The 17,960-nt window shown below is 41.1% G+C and overlaps 1 protein-coding gene and 1 long non-coding RNA gene across 4 annotated transcripts; one reads left to right on the plus strand and one right to left on the minus strand.

Moving 5' to 3' along the window:
• Nucleotides 1–3,558: 3,558 nt before the first annotated feature.
• On the plus strand, nt 3,559–16,742 carry HPD (4-hydroxyphenylpyruvate dioxygenase). Of its 2 annotated transcripts, XM_069964007.1 has the most exons (14): nt 3,559–3,672; nt 3,780–3,806; nt 5,293–5,355; nt 7,541–7,645; nt 7,732–7,774; nt 8,813–8,895; nt 9,371–9,460; nt 10,754–10,857; nt 11,208–11,285; nt 12,673–12,835; nt 14,793–14,864; nt 14,944–15,066; nt 15,141–15,257; nt 16,604–16,742. In XM_069964007.1, exons 1-14 carry the CDS (start codon nt 3,670–3,672, stop codon nt 16,712–16,714), a joined length of 1,182 nt encoding a protein of 393 aa, XP_069820108.1. In that variant the 5' UTR covers nt 3,559–3,669; the 3' UTR covers nt 16,715–16,742. The 2 variants fall into 2 exon arrangements, with proteins under 2 accessions (XP_069820108.1, XP_069820109.1); XM_069964008.1 differs by lacking the exons at nt 3,559–3,672; nt 3,780–3,806; nt 5,293–5,355; nt 7,541–7,645; nt 7,732–7,774 and adding an exon at nt 8,186–8,380.
• Nucleotides 5,276–8,252, minus strand: LOC138786940 (uncharacterized). 2 transcript variants are annotated; one of them, XR_011362258.1, is made up of 4 exons: nt 8,095–8,252; nt 7,951–8,013; nt 6,292–6,411; nt 5,276–5,555 (listed from the first exon to the last, which is right to left on the minus strand). It is a non-coding gene; the product is annotated as an uncharacterized lncRNA (long non-coding RNA). The 2 variants fall into 2 exon arrangements; XR_011362257.1 differs by lacking the exon at nt 6,292–6,411.
• Nucleotides 16,743–17,960: the final 1,218 nt, after the last annotated feature.

The following is a 17,960-nucleotide window of genomic DNA, read 5'->3' on the forward strand; positions in this document are numbered from 1 at the left end:
GAGTTAGTGTACGGACCCATGTAAGCCAGGAGACCTGCACGCTGGTACATGGGGCAATATGGTTTGATCAAATTATATACCAACATCCTGGAGTTGGTTTTTAAATGTAGCTGAGAAGCATTAGTATCAGCCATGGGTGTGAGGTGCAGCGCTATTTTCTCTTCTTGTCCGTATTAGGCAAATTACCATTATCTGCGTTCAAAAACCCTTTCCCAGGTCCCCCCCCCCCCCCCTTCTCTCTCTCTTATTCACTGTTCATTATCAAGAAATCTCCACTCTTTTACATCAGTCGAGCCCTGTGTAATCTATGGAGAGGGGAGGGGGGATGAGTCGCCAGCAGAGAGCAGAAAACAAAGGAATACACAGCGGGAGCTGCATGAAAGCCGGTATTCAGAGGTCAGAGAGGCCAGTGCTGACTGTCAGAGGAGACAGCCCAGTGATGTAGCTGTAAATTAACTCTTTGTTGTCCTGTTTTGGTGCCTCATCTCCCTCCACCCCTCCGCTCTCCATAAGAGAACAATGAAGACTGGGGGAGAGCTTTAAAATGCTTTTTCATGATAAAAATGCATTTTTTGGCTTATAAACCCAATTACAAAGTTGTACTATTGATTTCTGCAAAAAAAAAATTAAGCGACAGTGACACTTTGAATGTAAACCTTCATACTGGTTTTAGTTAGTGATGTGTTTATTAGTCAGGATCACTGACCTGTAGCAGGGGCTCACCAGGATTTCAAGAAGAAGAAAGTAATATACACCCACATAGGAGGAATATTGCCAAATGCTACAACTATAACTAGAGAGTAAAGGATCTCATCAGTTTCCTTAACCTCAAAGAGGCATTTCACCTAAAATCAAGGTTTTATTTGTGTTCTTTAATATATTAGCACAATGGGGCTGCATGGGGCACCCTCCTCTCCACTGTGTATAATGGAAAAGATAGTCATATATCAGCTGAAGCTAAAGGGGTAGTTCACAAAAAAAAATATTTCAAAACAACTGGTGCCAGAAAGTGCCAGAGATTTGTAATTTATCTCAAGTCTTCCAGTACTTATCAGCTGCTGTATGCCCTACAGGAAGTGGTGTATTCTTTCCAGTCTGGAGAGCAGGAAAGGTTTTCTATGGGGGATTTGCTTCTGCTCTGGACAGTTCCTGACATGGACAGAGGTGGCAGCAGAGAGAACTGCGTTAGACTGGAAAGAATACACCACTTCCTGCAGGACGTACAGCAGCTGATAAGTACTGGTAGACTGGAGATTTTTTAATAGAAGTAAATTGAAGACATAGTTCTATAAAGAGACACTCTTAGTCATATGTTCTATGGGGATAAATAATTACATTTAGAACTTATATAATGCAAAGAGATTACAGCGGACACAGGAATCGGCACTTTACAGCTGACATGGTTTATTAATGTGTTTTTAGGGTTTGTTTTCTCCTTTTACTGTTAAGTGCTTCCATATGATCTTGTGGACATCTGTGTGCTCAGGCGGACGGGCTGCATTGTACGCTCCTATATTAGTAAGTCCATCTGTGATATCTGATTTTATTGTATTTTTATTACTCGGTATTAATCTTCATGTTGGTGTCTTATTAGATTTTAATACTATCTACATTTTCATAAGAATTATCTTCCATTTTTGTATCCACATAAAGCAATCTGAGCGTCACTCCACACCCCCCTACACCAGCCAATGGGGTTTGTACTGCAGAGAACTCCCCCTATGAAAACCATTAGAAGACAGATGCAGATGCCGAGCCTTCACCTTCCCCAGGAACTTCTGTTTTTCTTCTATTTGCAATGTTTTCTCAGTGGCACTTTTCCAATAGCTTGCAGGTGGCCAGGCTTTGAAACACAGCAGATTACAATACACAGCTCTGCAATTGCATTTTCTTTAAAGTAAAGGGGTACTCCGGTGAAAAGCTTTTTCCCAGTATTTGAAACACATCACAAAGTTATATAACTTAGTAATATGCTTGAATCACCTATCTGCCCCCCTTCCCTATATCCCCCCCCCCTCACCCTCCCACCAGGAAGTGAAGTAAACTCATTCTTACCTAATGACTGTTGACCCCAGGTTGCTCTGTGGCAGCCATCTTGTGACAATGACATCATCAAGAGGGAGGCGGGTCTAAGCCTTGTTAGGCCATCCTCCCTTTGTCAGATGACTCAGGTTGCTCAGCTCTGATTGGTTGAACAAGATGTAAGCCCTCTAACAGTTTTACAGAGCCAGACATCACAGGCGACAAAGTGCACCATGGGAAAGCCCAAACCAGGAAGTGAAGAAAAAATTAAGACACCAACTGGAGCTTCAGGGACCTGCAAACAGCAGGAAATTAAAGCGGAGACAGACTCTTTTACACGGAAAGATTATCTGCCAAAGATTTGAAGCCAAAGCCAGGAATGGACTATAAACAGAGATCAGGTAATAAAGGAAAGCCTGAGATTTTTCCTCTTTTCAGATCCATTCCTGGTTTTGGCTTCAAATCTTTGGCAGATAATCTGTCTGATAATCTTTCTGTGTAAAAAATATGTTTATGATTGATTGATTGATTAATTGATTGTTTGTTTTTCATTAGTGCCGGAGTACCCCTATAAGGCTAACTTTAAAAATAATAATTCTCTCCATCCTTTTCCCCTTAAGGGTAGCTTCACACGTACTGTGTTACAGCGGATATGATGGTTCGAATCCACAGCAAATCCGCAGCAGATTTGATCTGAATAATCTGCTGCGCATCTGCTGGGGATCCATACACCTGTAAAGGGGTACTCTCGGGGAACAAAATTTTTCAAGTGAACTGGTGTCGTAAATTTATAAAGATTAGTAATTTACTTCTATTAAAAAATCTCAAGTCTTCCAGTACTTACCAGCTGCTGTATGTCCTGCAGGAAGTGATGTATTCTTTCCAGTCTGACACTGTTCTCTCTGCTGCCACCTCTGTCCATGTCAGGAACTGTCCAGAGCAGGAGAGGTTTTCTATGGGGATTTGCTTCTGCTCTGGACAGTTCCTGACATGGACAGAGGTGGCAGCAGAGAGCACTGTGTCAGACTGGAGAGAATACACCACTTCCTGCAGGACATACAGCAGCTGATAAGTACTGGAAGACTTAAGATTTTTATACAGAAGTAAATTACAAATCTATATAACTTTCTGAAACCAGTTGAATTGAAATAAAAAGGTTTTCGCTGGACAACCCCTTTAAGGTGAATGAGTATCCCTTTGGCAGGGGCGTAGCTAGGATTCATGGGGCCCTGTAGATCCTGTTCGATCTTTTTTACTCTTCTGACTAATAAAATAGCAGACCTATCCCCCATTCTATGCTGCTCTTACATAGGGAAGCATAGTCTAATGGCACCTTTGCTTTAAACTATTACATTTTTTTGAACTTTTTTTTTTTTTTTACAAATTATTATATAAATGTAATATTTTAATTATTTCCATAACATGTTTTATTATTTCCATATGATCTTATTTGTTTGTTATTTGAAAGTTGACAGATATTACGCAATAGATCCATCGTCTGCACAGATCATGTTGCTTCATATTACAAAGGCTAAGGAGGAGCAGGCATGGGATGTCCTAGCCCCCAAGTGCTATATGAGGTGTCTGCAGCATCACAGCCCGCAGCATATCACTATCTGTTACTAAAAGAAATCCAATCTGCAAATCATGGTAAGTTGTCAGGATCTTATACCATGGTGGAGATAGGTGCAGCATAATATGTAGACGTAATAACTCTGGTCACATTTAATCACTTTTGTTCTGGTCTCTTTTTCCAGACATCATATACTGACAAAGGAGAAAAGGTAATTGTTGCGTTATTACCAATATTCATTTGTAAAGTTACTTACGCCATGTAAGCCTATTTAATTACTAATAGATGATGATGTTATTATTGTACTTATATATGTTACTTAGGGTCCATTTACACAAAAAGCTTATCTGACAGATTATCTGCCAAAGATTTGAAGCCAAAGCCAGGAATAGATTTGAAAAGAGGAAAAATCTCAGGCCTTGTTTCCTATTTATAGTCTGTTTCTGGCTTTGGCTTCAAATCTTTGGCAGATAATCTTTCTGTGTAAATGGACCCTTAGAAACAGATGGGTAGTCTGGTCACTTGGTACATGTGAGAGTACTGACAATGCATACAGTATATAAAGCCTATAATACATCATTATGTATAACTAGGAGATAATGCATGAAAGAATTTAATTATATCTTTAGTTGCTTTAACAATTCAATAATTTCTCAAGAATTCATGTAAATAAGCTAGTTTCTCCACTTTGTGTGTGTGGAATTGTATAAACTCCATTTAGACGTGTCAGACAGCAGAAATTTCGGCACCCAGACTGCCATGTGCGCACATACCCTTGGTGGTAGTCAGTTTGTATTAAAGGGGTACTCCAGGGATAAATGTTTTCTTTCAGATCAACTGGTGTCAGAAAGTGGCAGAGATTTGTAATTTACTTCTATTAAAAAATCTCAAGTCTTTCAGTACTTATCGGCTGCTGTATGTCCTACACATCTATAGTTATGTCCATGACATACAGCAGCTGATAAGTACTGGAAGACTGGAGATTTTTTTAAATAGAATTAAATTACAAATCTCTGCCACTTTCTGCCACCAGTTGATTTGAAAGAAAACGTTTTTTTTTTTTTTGGTGGAGTTGCTTTTTAATTATGTTTGCCCTTCTGTTCAGACTTTAAAAGTCATCGTAATGGAGCAACTTTGGGGTACACGTGTACGAAGTCTGCAAGTGGACTATAATGGAAAACACTGTGTAAAATAAGAAAATACACAAATAATGGAACCACTACTGTCTGCTGGAATTAAATTTGGTAGCATAAAAAAATAAAATAAAAATAATAATAATAATAATAATAATAAAATTAATAGTAGTAATAGTAGTAGTAGTAATAATAATAATAATAATAGTAAAAAAATAATAGTAGTAGTAGTAGTAATAATACTACTACTACTAATAATACTAATAATAATAAAATAATAGTTATAATAATAGTAGCAGTAGTAATTATAATAAAATAATAATAGTTATAATAGGAGTAGTGATGATAATAATAATAATAATAATAATAATAATAATAATAATAATAATAAAATAATAAAAGTAATAATAATAATAATAATAATAATTCTACTTGTTACCTTTTCACCCTTATATAGCTGCTCAGAGGTTTTATTGCCAAAAATCAAGTTTTCCAATTCTTTCATTATTTTAGAAAGTATATATATAACTTTATTTATTTTATTTTATTTTTTTCTCAACGCAGCATGAACAAGGACGATTTCTCAGTTTTCACTCCATTACGCTTTGGGTCAGCAATGCAAAACAGGTAGGTGGTATAAAATGAGTTGAACTAAAGATAAAAGACTTCTCCTCTGCGCGCTGCCCAGTTGTATGTGCAGCCTGTGATTGGTTAGTGAAAGGGAGGGTCTGCCGAATCTGTTTTCACTTATGATGTGCGCCACATCTGCTTCTGGTAGGAACACATTCCCATTCTTTACTGCGAGTCTCTGAGATGGCACATAGGTTCTGTAAGGACACAGGGACATAGAAAATCTTCTATTATAGAGGTTCACAGTTATAAAAAAAAAGTCAGGAGCACTTCCAGCACAGTATAGGGGCACATAGATCTTAAAGGGGCCCACTAGCCAGTATCTGCGGAAAGATTATTGTAACAAAGTGCTTATGTACAGCCGAAATGAAAACTTTGGTCACACTGTTCATTGTAATACTGTTTTATAGTAAGTTTCTTGTGTATATAGGATATATAGGATTATAAAGGATTTAACTGCATCATATATAGAGAATTTTGTTTATGTATTTAGATTTTTTGGACACACCATTGGGCTCTCTCTGTTTTGCCAATGCAATGTCCCTGGCCGCTGGCCACCTGCTGGAGGGGGTCCCCTAACTCAGGTTTTAGTGGCTGTTTTATGTCAAATCAAACAGGATCCCACTTGCAGGGGCCGGCACGCCATTCCTTCATTCCCGCTGGATGCCTCACCTGTCCGCGCTCCTGCTCCGTCCGCCCGCTCTTGCAGATTGAAAGGGCCAGTGGACGCTTAATTGGTTTACACCTAACACCCCCCTACCATAAATATGTGCCCCTGTCCTGACATTCCTTGGAGCCTCTGCATTGCTGCTCTAGCATTGTGGTCCCAGCTTTCCTGCCTGTGTCTCCTGGTTCCTGTCCGTGAGTCCTGCCTGAGATTCCTGCTGTGTGTCTGCCTGCTGTCCAGCCTATGTGTCACCAGCTGCACCTCACCTTGCAAGCCAAGTCGGAGGTAGCAACCTGGGGGCTCTTAAGACTGCACTCCCCGGAGCGGTTTATGCCATCGCTGGTGGCGGTTCAGTGGATCCACAACTGTATTAAACCAGCGCTAGCCTGAAAAGACACATTTTCTACACTAGTAAGTTGTCCAGCGTTACAAATCTCCTAAAGGCCGTTTTCAAGGATGATTGATAGTGACTTATGATCCAGTTCAGGTCTTGGAACAATATATATTGTTGTCTGCAGCTGCTCATAGACATTGGATATTTGCCAGCAGATCTTGCAGACCATTGCCTCCAGGAACACAAACTGGGAAAATTGCATTGATTTTGTAAATCTGCTGCAAAATGTTATAATATGCCGTCCTTTTTTTATTTACATTGACACTATTGTATTGACACTACAGATATGAATAGAAGAGGTGATAAGATGATTAGTAGGAATAAATTACCCTTGGGGACCCTGCCTATTAGAAAGCTATCTTATACAGTAATACCTCTGTTCTCCAACTTGACCACTTCTGGAAGGCTGTACCAGAACCGGGCAGTTCGAGAGCCGAGCTGTGTGTTCCCATAGGGAACAATGTATATGTCTTTAATTGTTTTTTACACTCCATGGGTCCAGGCAAAGCGCTCGGCCCACAGAGTGTAAAGACTATCAGTAATCTTGCACCACTTCTTACTGTAATGGAGCGGGGATTCCCCTCATTATAAGCTGTTTGAACCATGCTTCAGCACCGGCGGCCTGGAGAAGGGTTCAGAGAGCTGGGGCAGGCTGGAGGAGCTGTTCCCCGCAGCAGGGGGAAACAAGGGCAGCACAGCAAGTTCAAACAGCCGCCCGCTCCTGCCTCTCTGCCTCTCTCTTTCTGTAGAGGAAACCCCGTTTAGAGCGGGAATCCCCTCATTATGATGGAAATCCCTGCTCCTGTAACCTTGGTGTTGCCGAACACCTTAATACCTGTCAGCTGAACAATAGTCCAGCTGACAGTCATCTCCCCAGATTTTCTTTAGATACCGAAGTGTTCGAATACCGAGGTATTACTGTATCCTCTTTAAAAGGAGATGGGGATAGTATCCGTTCATGGATTGTCTGTTGCCATTTATAATCCCAACCTTGTGTATTATGTGTGTAGGGGATGGTAAGAGCCCCCATAATCTTTAATATTAATGGACGTAGATCTTTCTCCCTCCACCACTAATAATATAACAATAATAATATTTATATTTACGTTGTATCATTTTAGGCTGCTTCTTTTTACTGCAATAAATTTGGATTTGAGCCTTTGGCTTACAAGGGTTTGGAGACTGGAAGTCGGGAGTTAGTTACCCATGTCGTGAAACAAGGCAAGGTATGCGTATCAGAAGCAAGCTCGTAATAACTTGATTTTTTTGCCTGTAATTGTACAGTAGTAATATATACTTTTTCCTCATTCAGATCATATTCCTCTTTGTGTCTCCACTTACTCCAGGAAATGAAGGTATACTTTATTTACCTCTATATTTAACATATAACATGTACTGGGAAAGTTGATTATAATAAATAAATAAACTCCATTAGAAAAAAAATATTGTAGCTTTTAGATTATATTTATATGAAATAACTAGCTCTTACCTCCATATAGCAATAGAAAAGACAAAAGCTGAAGGCACTCACCTGAAAATGTGCAAAATTTCTTCTTTATTCTTAATGCAGTTTAAAACCAGCAGGACATCTTAGCTGGGGGGGAGCCAAACACTCGTTAGTACGGACATGACAGCTGTTTTGCGCGCATACGCACTTCATCTGATATGCTCTTACCTTCTCCTCTCCAGCGCTGGTGGCTGCATACCGCCGATCCAGTCCCTGGTTGCTTCCTGGTCTGAGCTGGGACCCCAATTGTGACAGTCAGCGTCCGAGATGGGACCCCACTACGGCAGCTGAATGGCTGAGCACACGTCACGACCTGGGTCCCTGTTCAGACCAGGAAGCGGCTGGGGACTGGAGCAGCAGTATACGGCCACCAGCGATAACCCTAGATATATCCTGGAAAATCCCTTTATTACAATTTCCCAAATTCTCACCCCTCATAACACTTCAAATCTAGGTAGTGAAGCAAATTATTTGATATAATTAAGCGTGGGTGCACTAGAAATAGTTCTTTCTGGTATGATATGTTAAAGCATATAGGCATCATAACAGGACCCCTTTTACAGTCACTGCAAATGGGTTTGAGACCTGTCCAAAATCTATATGGACAACCAATTGTTTGAATATTTTTTATGTAATTTTAAATGGTCAATATAGCTGAATACATGGTCCACTTGTCTATAACAACTAATTTTTAAATCGTTCTGGTTAAATGAAAGCTCCTCTGATTGGTTGCTATGGGCACAAAAGTAGCTTTTTTGTTCTGGTAAGATACATTTTTTAAAATAATATATTATAAATATTTTGTTGACAAACACTTTTGTAATAAAACCTATATATATATATATATATATATATATATATAAAATCTTTTTTTTTTCTTTTACAGAATTTGGAGCCCACTTAGAGAAACATGGCGATGGTGTGAAAGATGTAGCATTTGAAGTTGAAAACTGTGACTTTCTTGTTGAGGTGACTATAAAATGCATGTAAATTGTATATATTTACTTTAAGAACATAACAATGTGCTTGTCTCTTACTTCAATGACAGAACTAACCTTGACATTTTCAGACATTTTCATATAGGGAGACTAATGATTTGTAAGGCCGGGAGGATTAATCACAGTGAGTTCATCAGCAATTTGACCTCAGAATAACCTTTCCAGCATTACAAAGAACTTACAATGTTGCAGATACAGCCAATGAGGGACTTGTTTACATCAGCCTTCTCAGAAGGGAGGGGGGGGGGACAGAGAGAAAAGCTCACACACAGTTTTTTGTGTTTTTAGCAGAAAGCAGCAGAAGAGAACTGGGGGAAGGAGACTGTTTTAGTGGAACACCCCTTTAACATTTATTCATTCAATTCTGACTGTTTATCCATTTGACCAAATAAAACGCTTTTTAATGACAGTAACTTAATTAATACTTTACAATGTTTTTCTAACAGAAAGCCAAAGAAAGGGGAGCAGTAATAGTAAAGGAGCCCTGGATTGAAGAAGATAAATATGGAAGAGTGAAACTTGCAGTCATTCAGACGGTATTCATTTCTATTCATATGGACAGTTTGGCGGTGGGGGTAAAATGGGGCACATGCAAGAACCTCTAGACACAGTCAGGTGCCCTTAATACAAAAAATAAGGTTTGGTGATGAATCAGCACAGTCTTGTTTCCTACATTTGACCTAAACCTAAGGCGCTTTTACTTGAAGTGTCACTGTTGTTAAATTTATTTATTTTTTGCAGAAATCAATAGTCCAGGCGATTTTAAGAAACTTTGTAATTGGGTTTATTAGGCAAATATGCCATTATCTGCATTTAAAAAGCCTTTTTTCCCATCCCCCCCTCTCCTTTCTGTCATCCACTGCCCAGAATCAGGAAATCTCGATTCTTTTTTTTATCAGTCCGATCCTGTCTGAGCTATGGAGAGGGGAGGGGGGAGGAGGGAGCAGCAGAGAACAAAGAATTACACAGTAGGGGAGCTATTCAGAGTGCTATTTAGTGGTCAGTGGTGACATCAGAGGAGAAAGCCTATTGATGTAGCTGTAATTTAACTCTTTGTTGTCCTGTTTTGGTTCCTCATCTCACTCTCTCTATAGGAAAACCATAAAGAAAGGGGGGAGAGCTTCAAACTGCTTTTTCATGACAAAAATTCATTTTACGGCTAATAAACCCAATTACAACGTTTTTAAAATCGCCTGTACTATTGATTTCTGTAAAAAAAAAAAAAAAAAATCCTTAATGACAGTGACACTTTAAGGCATTACTGGGCAAATAGGAAAATAAGACCTACCCAAAAAATAAGCCCTAGCCTCATTGTGCAGCCTTTTTGGAGTATATAAGCCTTAGTTACAGTCAGCTGACCAGATCCCTGATACTGGGTGGTTAAGCATCGGCCAATGAGGCCGCTCCCACCTGCTCAACACAAGCGGCAGGGGAGGCAGAAGGGGACACTAAATATGGGGGGGCAGAGGGTACATGGGCAAACTACAGAGGGGGGAGGGAGGTATACCCCTTTAAAAGATGACCATGCTTGATAACTACTGTACTCTATTGTGCAGTCCGAATTGTCATGATGCTGCAGATCACCTTCGTATATCTGTGTAATGAATAGCCATTTTCCCTAGAGTTTCTATATTGGAAACCATCCCTTATATTGTTATACGTGTTTAGTTTGGCTCAATTATTTAGGGTGGAACATTAAAATTATAATACTTTGCTGTATGTACACAATCTCATTTCAGGTAGAATATCTAGAAATATCTGGAAATAAATATAGTGAAATTTCATCTGTAAATGACATTTTTTCCTAAAATTTTCCTCTTTGCATCCAGTATGGAGATACAACACACACACTGGTGGAGAAACTGGATTACAACGGCATCTTCTTACCAGGGTTTCATCCTCCATTATTTATGGATCCTTTGCTCCCGAAGCTGTAAGTGTTTCCCGATACAAGAGAGTAACGGTATTCGGATGAGATTATATGTGGATTATATACACAGCAGTACATATATGCCCAGTTAGCAACAAGCTTGGAAGCATAATGGGACTGACCATGGCCAGTAAGCTGTGTGTAGAGACCTTAACAAATTATTACTTGCTGGTAATATATATATATATACTTATATTACAATATATAGCCGTAGTAGAATAAATGGATATAGTATCTCTTTATACAATGAGTAGATAGCGTTTTACACAGTGTATAGCAGGTCTGTGTTTTTTAAATTTTAGATATCTTCTGAAGTCTTCAGCTGATATTGTTGTAATTTGTTCATACAATAGGCCCAGCGGCAAACTGAACTTTATTGACCATGTGGTGGGAAATCAGTCTGATAATGAGATGGTCCCAATTGCTGACTGGTAAATATATACGTGACAATATTCTTATTATAGACCTTCAGAACTTTAAGGGAGTAAAACAGGCGGAATTCTGCGGTGGAACCCCCGCCGTGGACTACGCTCAGAATCCTGCCTGCCGCATTGTGTCATTGGGATGCCTCACGCGCCTCCTCTCAAAGAATTGACATTTTAATACTTCTAATACAACCGTACTGATCTCTCATAGAGATCAATGCAGTATATACGTACTGCATTGATCTATGAGATAAGTGCTCCATTCTATGGGCTGCTGGAGCCCAGAGCAATGGAGTTCTGAGCCAGGATCAGCGTCATTGCAGCGCTGACCATTGGCTCTGGCAGAAGCACGGTTCACCTTTATGCGATTGCTACCAGGGATCGGTTTTTCATAGCATTTAAATGCAGCTGTCAGTTTTGACATCTGCATTTAAATGGCTAATTAGCTGGGAACAACGGTCGATCGGCATTACACAGACAAAAACCTTATTATCTACGATGGCTAGTGAAAGTATTCACCCCCCTTGGCTTCTTATCTATTTTTATCTTATCTTATCTATTTAATTCTAGGTTGTGAGGCTGCAAAACATGAAAAACGCCAAGGGAGTAATTACTTTTGCAAGCCTCTGTATAGGCACTGTGTAATGCTTAAAGTGTTTTTTTTTTTTTTTTACATGAATAGACTGGTTCGGGGATGCAGATGCCGCAGTCCTTTTCTTGAACCACCACCCATTTCCTGCGCACGGAGCACCTGCTGGGCATGGCGCCCTGGGAGCAAGCCGGCCAGCCCCCACTGTGGCCAAATCCCCTCCCCTTCTGTGACGCTTAGAATCACAGAGGGGAGTGCAGATCGCCACACTGGGGGGGGGGGGCGGCGGGCCCGACTCCAGTGCTTCAATGCCTATTCGGACCTTAGTAATAAACCGGAACCGTGTGTGGGAACTGGGTGGCAGTTCAAAAAAAAAGGACCATGGCCCCGGCATACCCGCACTGATCTATTCATGTAAAAAAACAATGTATTGGTGGTACATTCGTTTTAATTTGCCCTGTGGTGGAGCTGTGGGAACACTAAGGGTCCTATTCCACGGGCCAATAGGGGCCCGATAATAACAGTAAACGAGTACCCGTCTGCTAGATCGGCACTCGTTTACTGGGCCTATTACACGGCCCGATAATCGTTTAACAAGGGCTGCATGGACATCGTTACTGATGTCCTTGCAGCCCTTGATAAACTGGCATACATTACCTTTCCTGGGTCCAGGGCTCCTCTTGCTCCTCTTGGGTGTGTGTGTGGGGGGTGGGGGGTGTCAAGTGAATATTCTATCAAGTAGGAATTGATCTACATAGAGAACCGCATTAATCAATAGTTTTTTTGCCATATTTCTCTCTCCAGGTACCAGAAAAATCTTTTGTTTCACCGCTTTTGGTCCGTAGATGACAAACAACTTCACACAGACTTTAGCGCGCTACGTTCTATTGTAGTTGCCAATTATGAGGAAACCATCAAGATGCCCATAAATGAGCCGGCAACGGGAAAGAGGAAATCTCAGATTCAGGTGAAGACAACACAATGACATGTGCAGGTGGCATACATTGTGCAGGGGAGCAGAGGAGGCAATGTATGGCTCATCCATAACTGCATTTTATATAAAGATGTTTTATACTTATAAATTACAAAGCACGGCTACATTCACATTTAGTAGTTTTTCAGGACCGTATATGACGTCTGCAATCTTCCCCAATCTGCAATAAATTAGTCCGTATTGCATCCGTAGGTTATGTTCACACTACGTAAAACAACGGCCGTAGTCCGCGCTGTAAAACTACGGCTGTTGTTTTGAGATTCCTATTGTGACTGCAATGCAATGTAACTATGGCCGTTGAATGCACACTATGTATCAAATAACGGCCGTTGGATATACGTCCCAGTGAAAAATGAACATGTCAATTATTTCCGGCCTGTAATGCTGCAGCAACGGCCATGGATTTCAATGCGGTCGCGAACGTAAAACTTATATCTGCTGAATTAAACTTGATTTTGATAAAAAAAATTTGAGTGGTATCTCGGGCTGGGCGCAGTATTTAAAGTAAATGACCTGTTTCATCCCGCTTATAAACATGCTAGGAAGCAAAATGAAAAAACGGCCGTAGTTTCACAACTAGTCCGTACGCTCGTAATTCTACAGCCGTAGTTATGGTCACAGAAGTCCTGCCGTTGAAAACAACGGCCGTTATTTTACGTAGTGTGAACATAGCCGTAATCTGTATTTTTTTGCGGATTAGCAAAAAACGGGAAGGTAATAGTTGAATAAGTGGGAATGGCTTAAAATTATTACTCATTATGGACGTTTCACCTGTAAAAACTATGGAAGCTCTTATAGATTTCTATGGGACAATTTGTGCCGAAATTATGGTCCATACTGGAAATTTCTGTAATTTTTGCGGATTGTGGATCTATAAATGTACAGGCAGTGTGAACAGCCCTAAATTACTCCGCAATTGTGGACAAAACTAATGAATGTGTGAATGTAGCCTTAGTTTTTGCAAACATGGCTACTTATGACCAATACTAACATAAAGCATGAACAAACACTTTAAAGGGGTACTCCAGCGGCGGGTCCTGCATCGCGGCGCTCCTGGTGTCTGACGTGGGCCCAAGGTGTGACGTCTCAGGTCCGCTCAGCCAGTCAGTGATGGAGGCGGGATCCGTTTCAAGCCCACCTCCGTCACTGACTGACTGAGCGGACCTGAGACGTTACGTCTCGGTCCCGCGTCAGACACCAGGAAGCGGCCGGGCACCGGAGCGCTGTGATGCGGGACCCGCCGCTGGTATCGGGGAGGTGAGTGGACGTCTTTTCCCTCAGCCACCTCCTCCCCGGTCCCAGCAAAAAAGTGCCCCCCCCCCCCGCTGGAGTACCCCTTTAAGGGTGCGTTCACACGTACAGGATCTGCAGTAGATTTGATGGCGCAGATTTGAAGTTGCAGATTCAATGCAAAGCAACTCTGGGCCATCAAATCTGCTGCGGATCCTGTTCATGTGCCAGAACGTGCCAAAGATTTGGAATTTACTTCTATTAAAAAAAATCTCGTCTTCCAGTACTAATCAGCTGCTGTATGTCCTGTAGGAAGTGGTGTATTATTTCCAGTCTAGAGAGCAGGAGAGGTTTTCCATAGGGATTTGCTACTTCTCTGGGCATTTCCTGTAATGGATAAAGGTGGCAGCAGAGAGCACTGTGTCAGACTGGAAAGAATACATCACTTACTGCAGGACATACAGCAGCTGATAAGTACTGGAAGACTGGAGATGTTATAATAGAAGTAATTTGGAAATTTCTGGCACCAGTTGATTTGAAAGAAACTTTTGGGGGGTGAATTACCCCTGTAAGGCTATGTTCCCACTACATACTGATAAGCACAAACAACGTCCGTTCAAAATGTAGTGGGAGCATAGCCTAAATCTGGAAAAAAAATTCAGTTTAGTACAATTTTCAAAATCTCATCTTGTTATCATAGGAATATGTTGAATATTATGGTGGCCCTGGGGTTCAACACATTGCCCTGAACACTTCAGATATCGTAGGTGCGGTAAGTATTGTTTCTCGCTTTATCACAAACAATTTAGTATAAGAAAAATGGAATGTTTTATAAAATATATTTCTTCCAGATAACTAACTTAAAGGAAAGGGGCTTGGAGTTTATGTCCGTCCCGTCCACTTATTATCAGACCCTGCGGGAACAACTGCAGACAGCAAAAATACAAGTAAAAGAGAACCTGGATAAGCTGGAGGTTGGTGCACGTCCGATGCTGAGGAAATACTCTGAATATGTGATATAATACTAATATAAATCACCTGTCTTTAGGAGCTGAAGATCTTGGTGGATTATGATGAGAAGGGTTACCTGCTGCAGATTTTTACTAAACCTGTCCAAGACAGACCAACACTGTTCCTTGAAATCATTCAACGTCATAACCACCAGGTATTTATGAATGGCAATTAAATGAGATGAATAATAGGAATACACATTCTACTACAGTGCTAACCCTTAAAGGGGTACTCCGTAGAAAAATAATTGTATTCAAATCAACTGGTATCAAAAAGTCGCACAGATTTGTAAATCACTTTTATTTAAAGTGTAACTATCATTTTAAAAAACTTCTGACACGTCAGAGGTTTGCATCGGTCAGGGTCTGGGTGCTGAGACCCCTGCCGATTGCTAGAACGAAGGGGCAGGAGTGCTCAGCGGCGAATGCTCTGACCCTTAATCTCTGCTGTATCTGCTAATACGAGCAATTATAATGGAAGCTGATGGAACTTCCAGCAATTCAGTCTACCGGAAGATAACGTAGATCGCTCATATTACAAGTTTATAGCAGAGAAGAAGGGGCAGAGCATGTGCAGCTGAGCGTGTCTGCCCCTTTGTTCTAGCAATTGCAGGGTTCTCAGAATCCGGACCCCGACCGATGCAAACTTCTGACATGTCACTGTGACATGTCAGATGTTTTCTGTAAATGATCGTTAAACTTAAAAAAAAAAAAACTCAAGCCCTCCAGCACTTAGCAGCTGCTGTATGTCTTGCAAGAAGTGGTTTATTCTTTCTAATCTAACACAGTGCTATCACCTCTGCCACCTCTGTCCATGTCAGGGACTGTTCAGAGCAGTAGCAAATCCCCATAGAAAACCTCTCCTGCTCTGGACAGTTCCTGACATGGACAGAGGTGGCAGCAGAGAGCACTGTGTCAGACTGGAGAGAATACACTACTTCTGAAGCAAGTGGGCCCTGTGCAAATGCACCACCTGCCCTATAGTTAAAGTAACCCTGGTGTGATATTAGTGGTGGGCGGGTTACAGATTAGGTGTTACAGCTTGCCTGGCAACAGAAAAGAGAGATCATGTGACCTCTGTCTCAGAATGGAGGGGGAGAACAGAGGAGTGGAGACAGAGTGGACCAAGCAGTGCGGGTATTTAGCAGCTTCAGGGTGTGAGTCAGGATGTGCTGCAGATAAACGGGCCAATTCATGTAATAGAAACCTATTACACACAAGCTTAGATTATAGGTGGGGATTGAACAGGGTTAAATCTTTCTTTACTGGAGTTCCACTTTAAGTTAAAGCATCCCAGAGCTATAACCATATAAAGTGAGAGAGTCAGATTTAGAAAAATAGGCCTTGGTCTCTAAAAGGTTAAATGAGTCTTGACAATGTTAACTTTTGTCTTTTTATGTGGAGCATCAAAACCATCGGCGCCCTGACAATCAGTATGAATGTAAGCTGCCTGACAGAAGTCTAACAATATACAACTTATAACCATTGATTTATATTTTAGGGCTTTGGCGCTGGAAACTTCAAGTCACTGTTTGAAGCTATTGAACTGGACCAGGCGGCCCGAGGAAACCTCACTGTTCTAACTCCAAATGGGGAAATAGAAAGCCTATAGGGGTCCATGAATTATACCTGTGCATGGCTGCGGGGAATGGGGATGTCAATAGATAATGGGGGGGGGGGGGGGTAAACTAGGTCGAGACTAAAGCCCCTATTACACAAAACGATTATTAGCCAATAATTGTCTTGTGTAATAGAAGACAATAATCAGCCAACATGAACAATGTCGGCTGATCTAATATGACTAATATAGCAGCGATCAGCTGCCATCGCTCCATGGAAAAGGAGCGGCAGCAGCGGATCGCTGCTATCTTCTATGGGCTGCCCGGACCATCTAGCGATCACCTGGGCAGCTCCCCCCGGCTCTTACCCGCTCACTGCTGATGCATGGGGAATGAGGAGCAAGCGAGCGCTGGAAGCTTTAGGGCTTTAGGGCTCTATGATATGGCCAACTCCAGTGTGTGAACACGGCCTAAACAAGTGCTGATCATGTAGATCTGTGCTTATTTACAAGGCTGGATTGTTCATGTGGGCCTTTTCTGGCACCACTTTTGTCTCCACTTTACGTGTTGATTGCAAACCACCCCTGAACTGGAGACAAGAGTGGCGCCGTCTTTGGAAGAGAGTGGCCATGTTTTCTCAATGCTGGATAAACCCTTTAAAGGGGCACTCTAGCAAAAAAATCTTTTTCTTTTAAATCAACTGATTTCAGAAAGTTATAAAGATTTGTAATTTACATCTATTTAAAAATCTCCAGTCTTCCAGTACTTATCAGCTGCTGTATGTCCTGCAGGAAGTGGTGTATTCTTTTCAGTCAGACATATTGCTCTCTGCTGCCACCTCTGTCCATGTCAGGAACTGTCCAGAGCAGGAGAAAATCCCCATAGAAAACCTCTCCTGCTCTGGACAGTTCCTGAGATGAACAGAGGGGGCAGCAGATAGCACTGTGTCAGACTGGAAAGAGTACACCACTTCCTGCAGGACATACAGCAGATGATAAGTACTGGAAGACTGGAGATTTTTAAAAAGAATTATTACAAATTTATATAACTTTCTGAGACCAGTTGATTCGAAAGAAAAAGATTTTCACCGGAGTACCCCTTTAATGTTCCATCTAGGATGCAATTTACACACAGTCTATTAACTGTTCTTACAAGGCATTTTCATAGGCATCGCATGAATTAAATCTCATATTGTACATGTATCCCTTTATGCTAAGTATAGAGATGTTTATATCACTATTGGGCTATGTGTCTGTATACACCCACAGTTATTAGTGTCTTGTATTACAGATTGGTCCA

This window comes from Dendropsophus ebraccatus, chromosome 3 (assembly GCF_027789765.1).
Source record: "Dendropsophus ebraccatus isolate aDenEbr1 chromosome 3, aDenEbr1.pat, whole genome shotgun sequence".
Taxonomy (NCBI): Eukaryota; Metazoa; Chordata; class Amphibia; order Anura; family Hylidae; genus Dendropsophus; species Dendropsophus ebraccatus.

Coding starts and splice junctions, on each gene's coding strand:
- HPD (XM_069964007.1), top strand. Junction 12,836..14,792: donor AGAGGAAATCTCAGATTCAG/GTGAAGACAACA, acceptor TTGTTATCATAG/GAATATGTTGAATATTATGG. Junction 15,258..16,603: donor TTCAACGTCATAACCACCAG/GTATTTATGAAT, acceptor TTTATATTTTAG/GGCTTTGGCGCTGGAAACTT.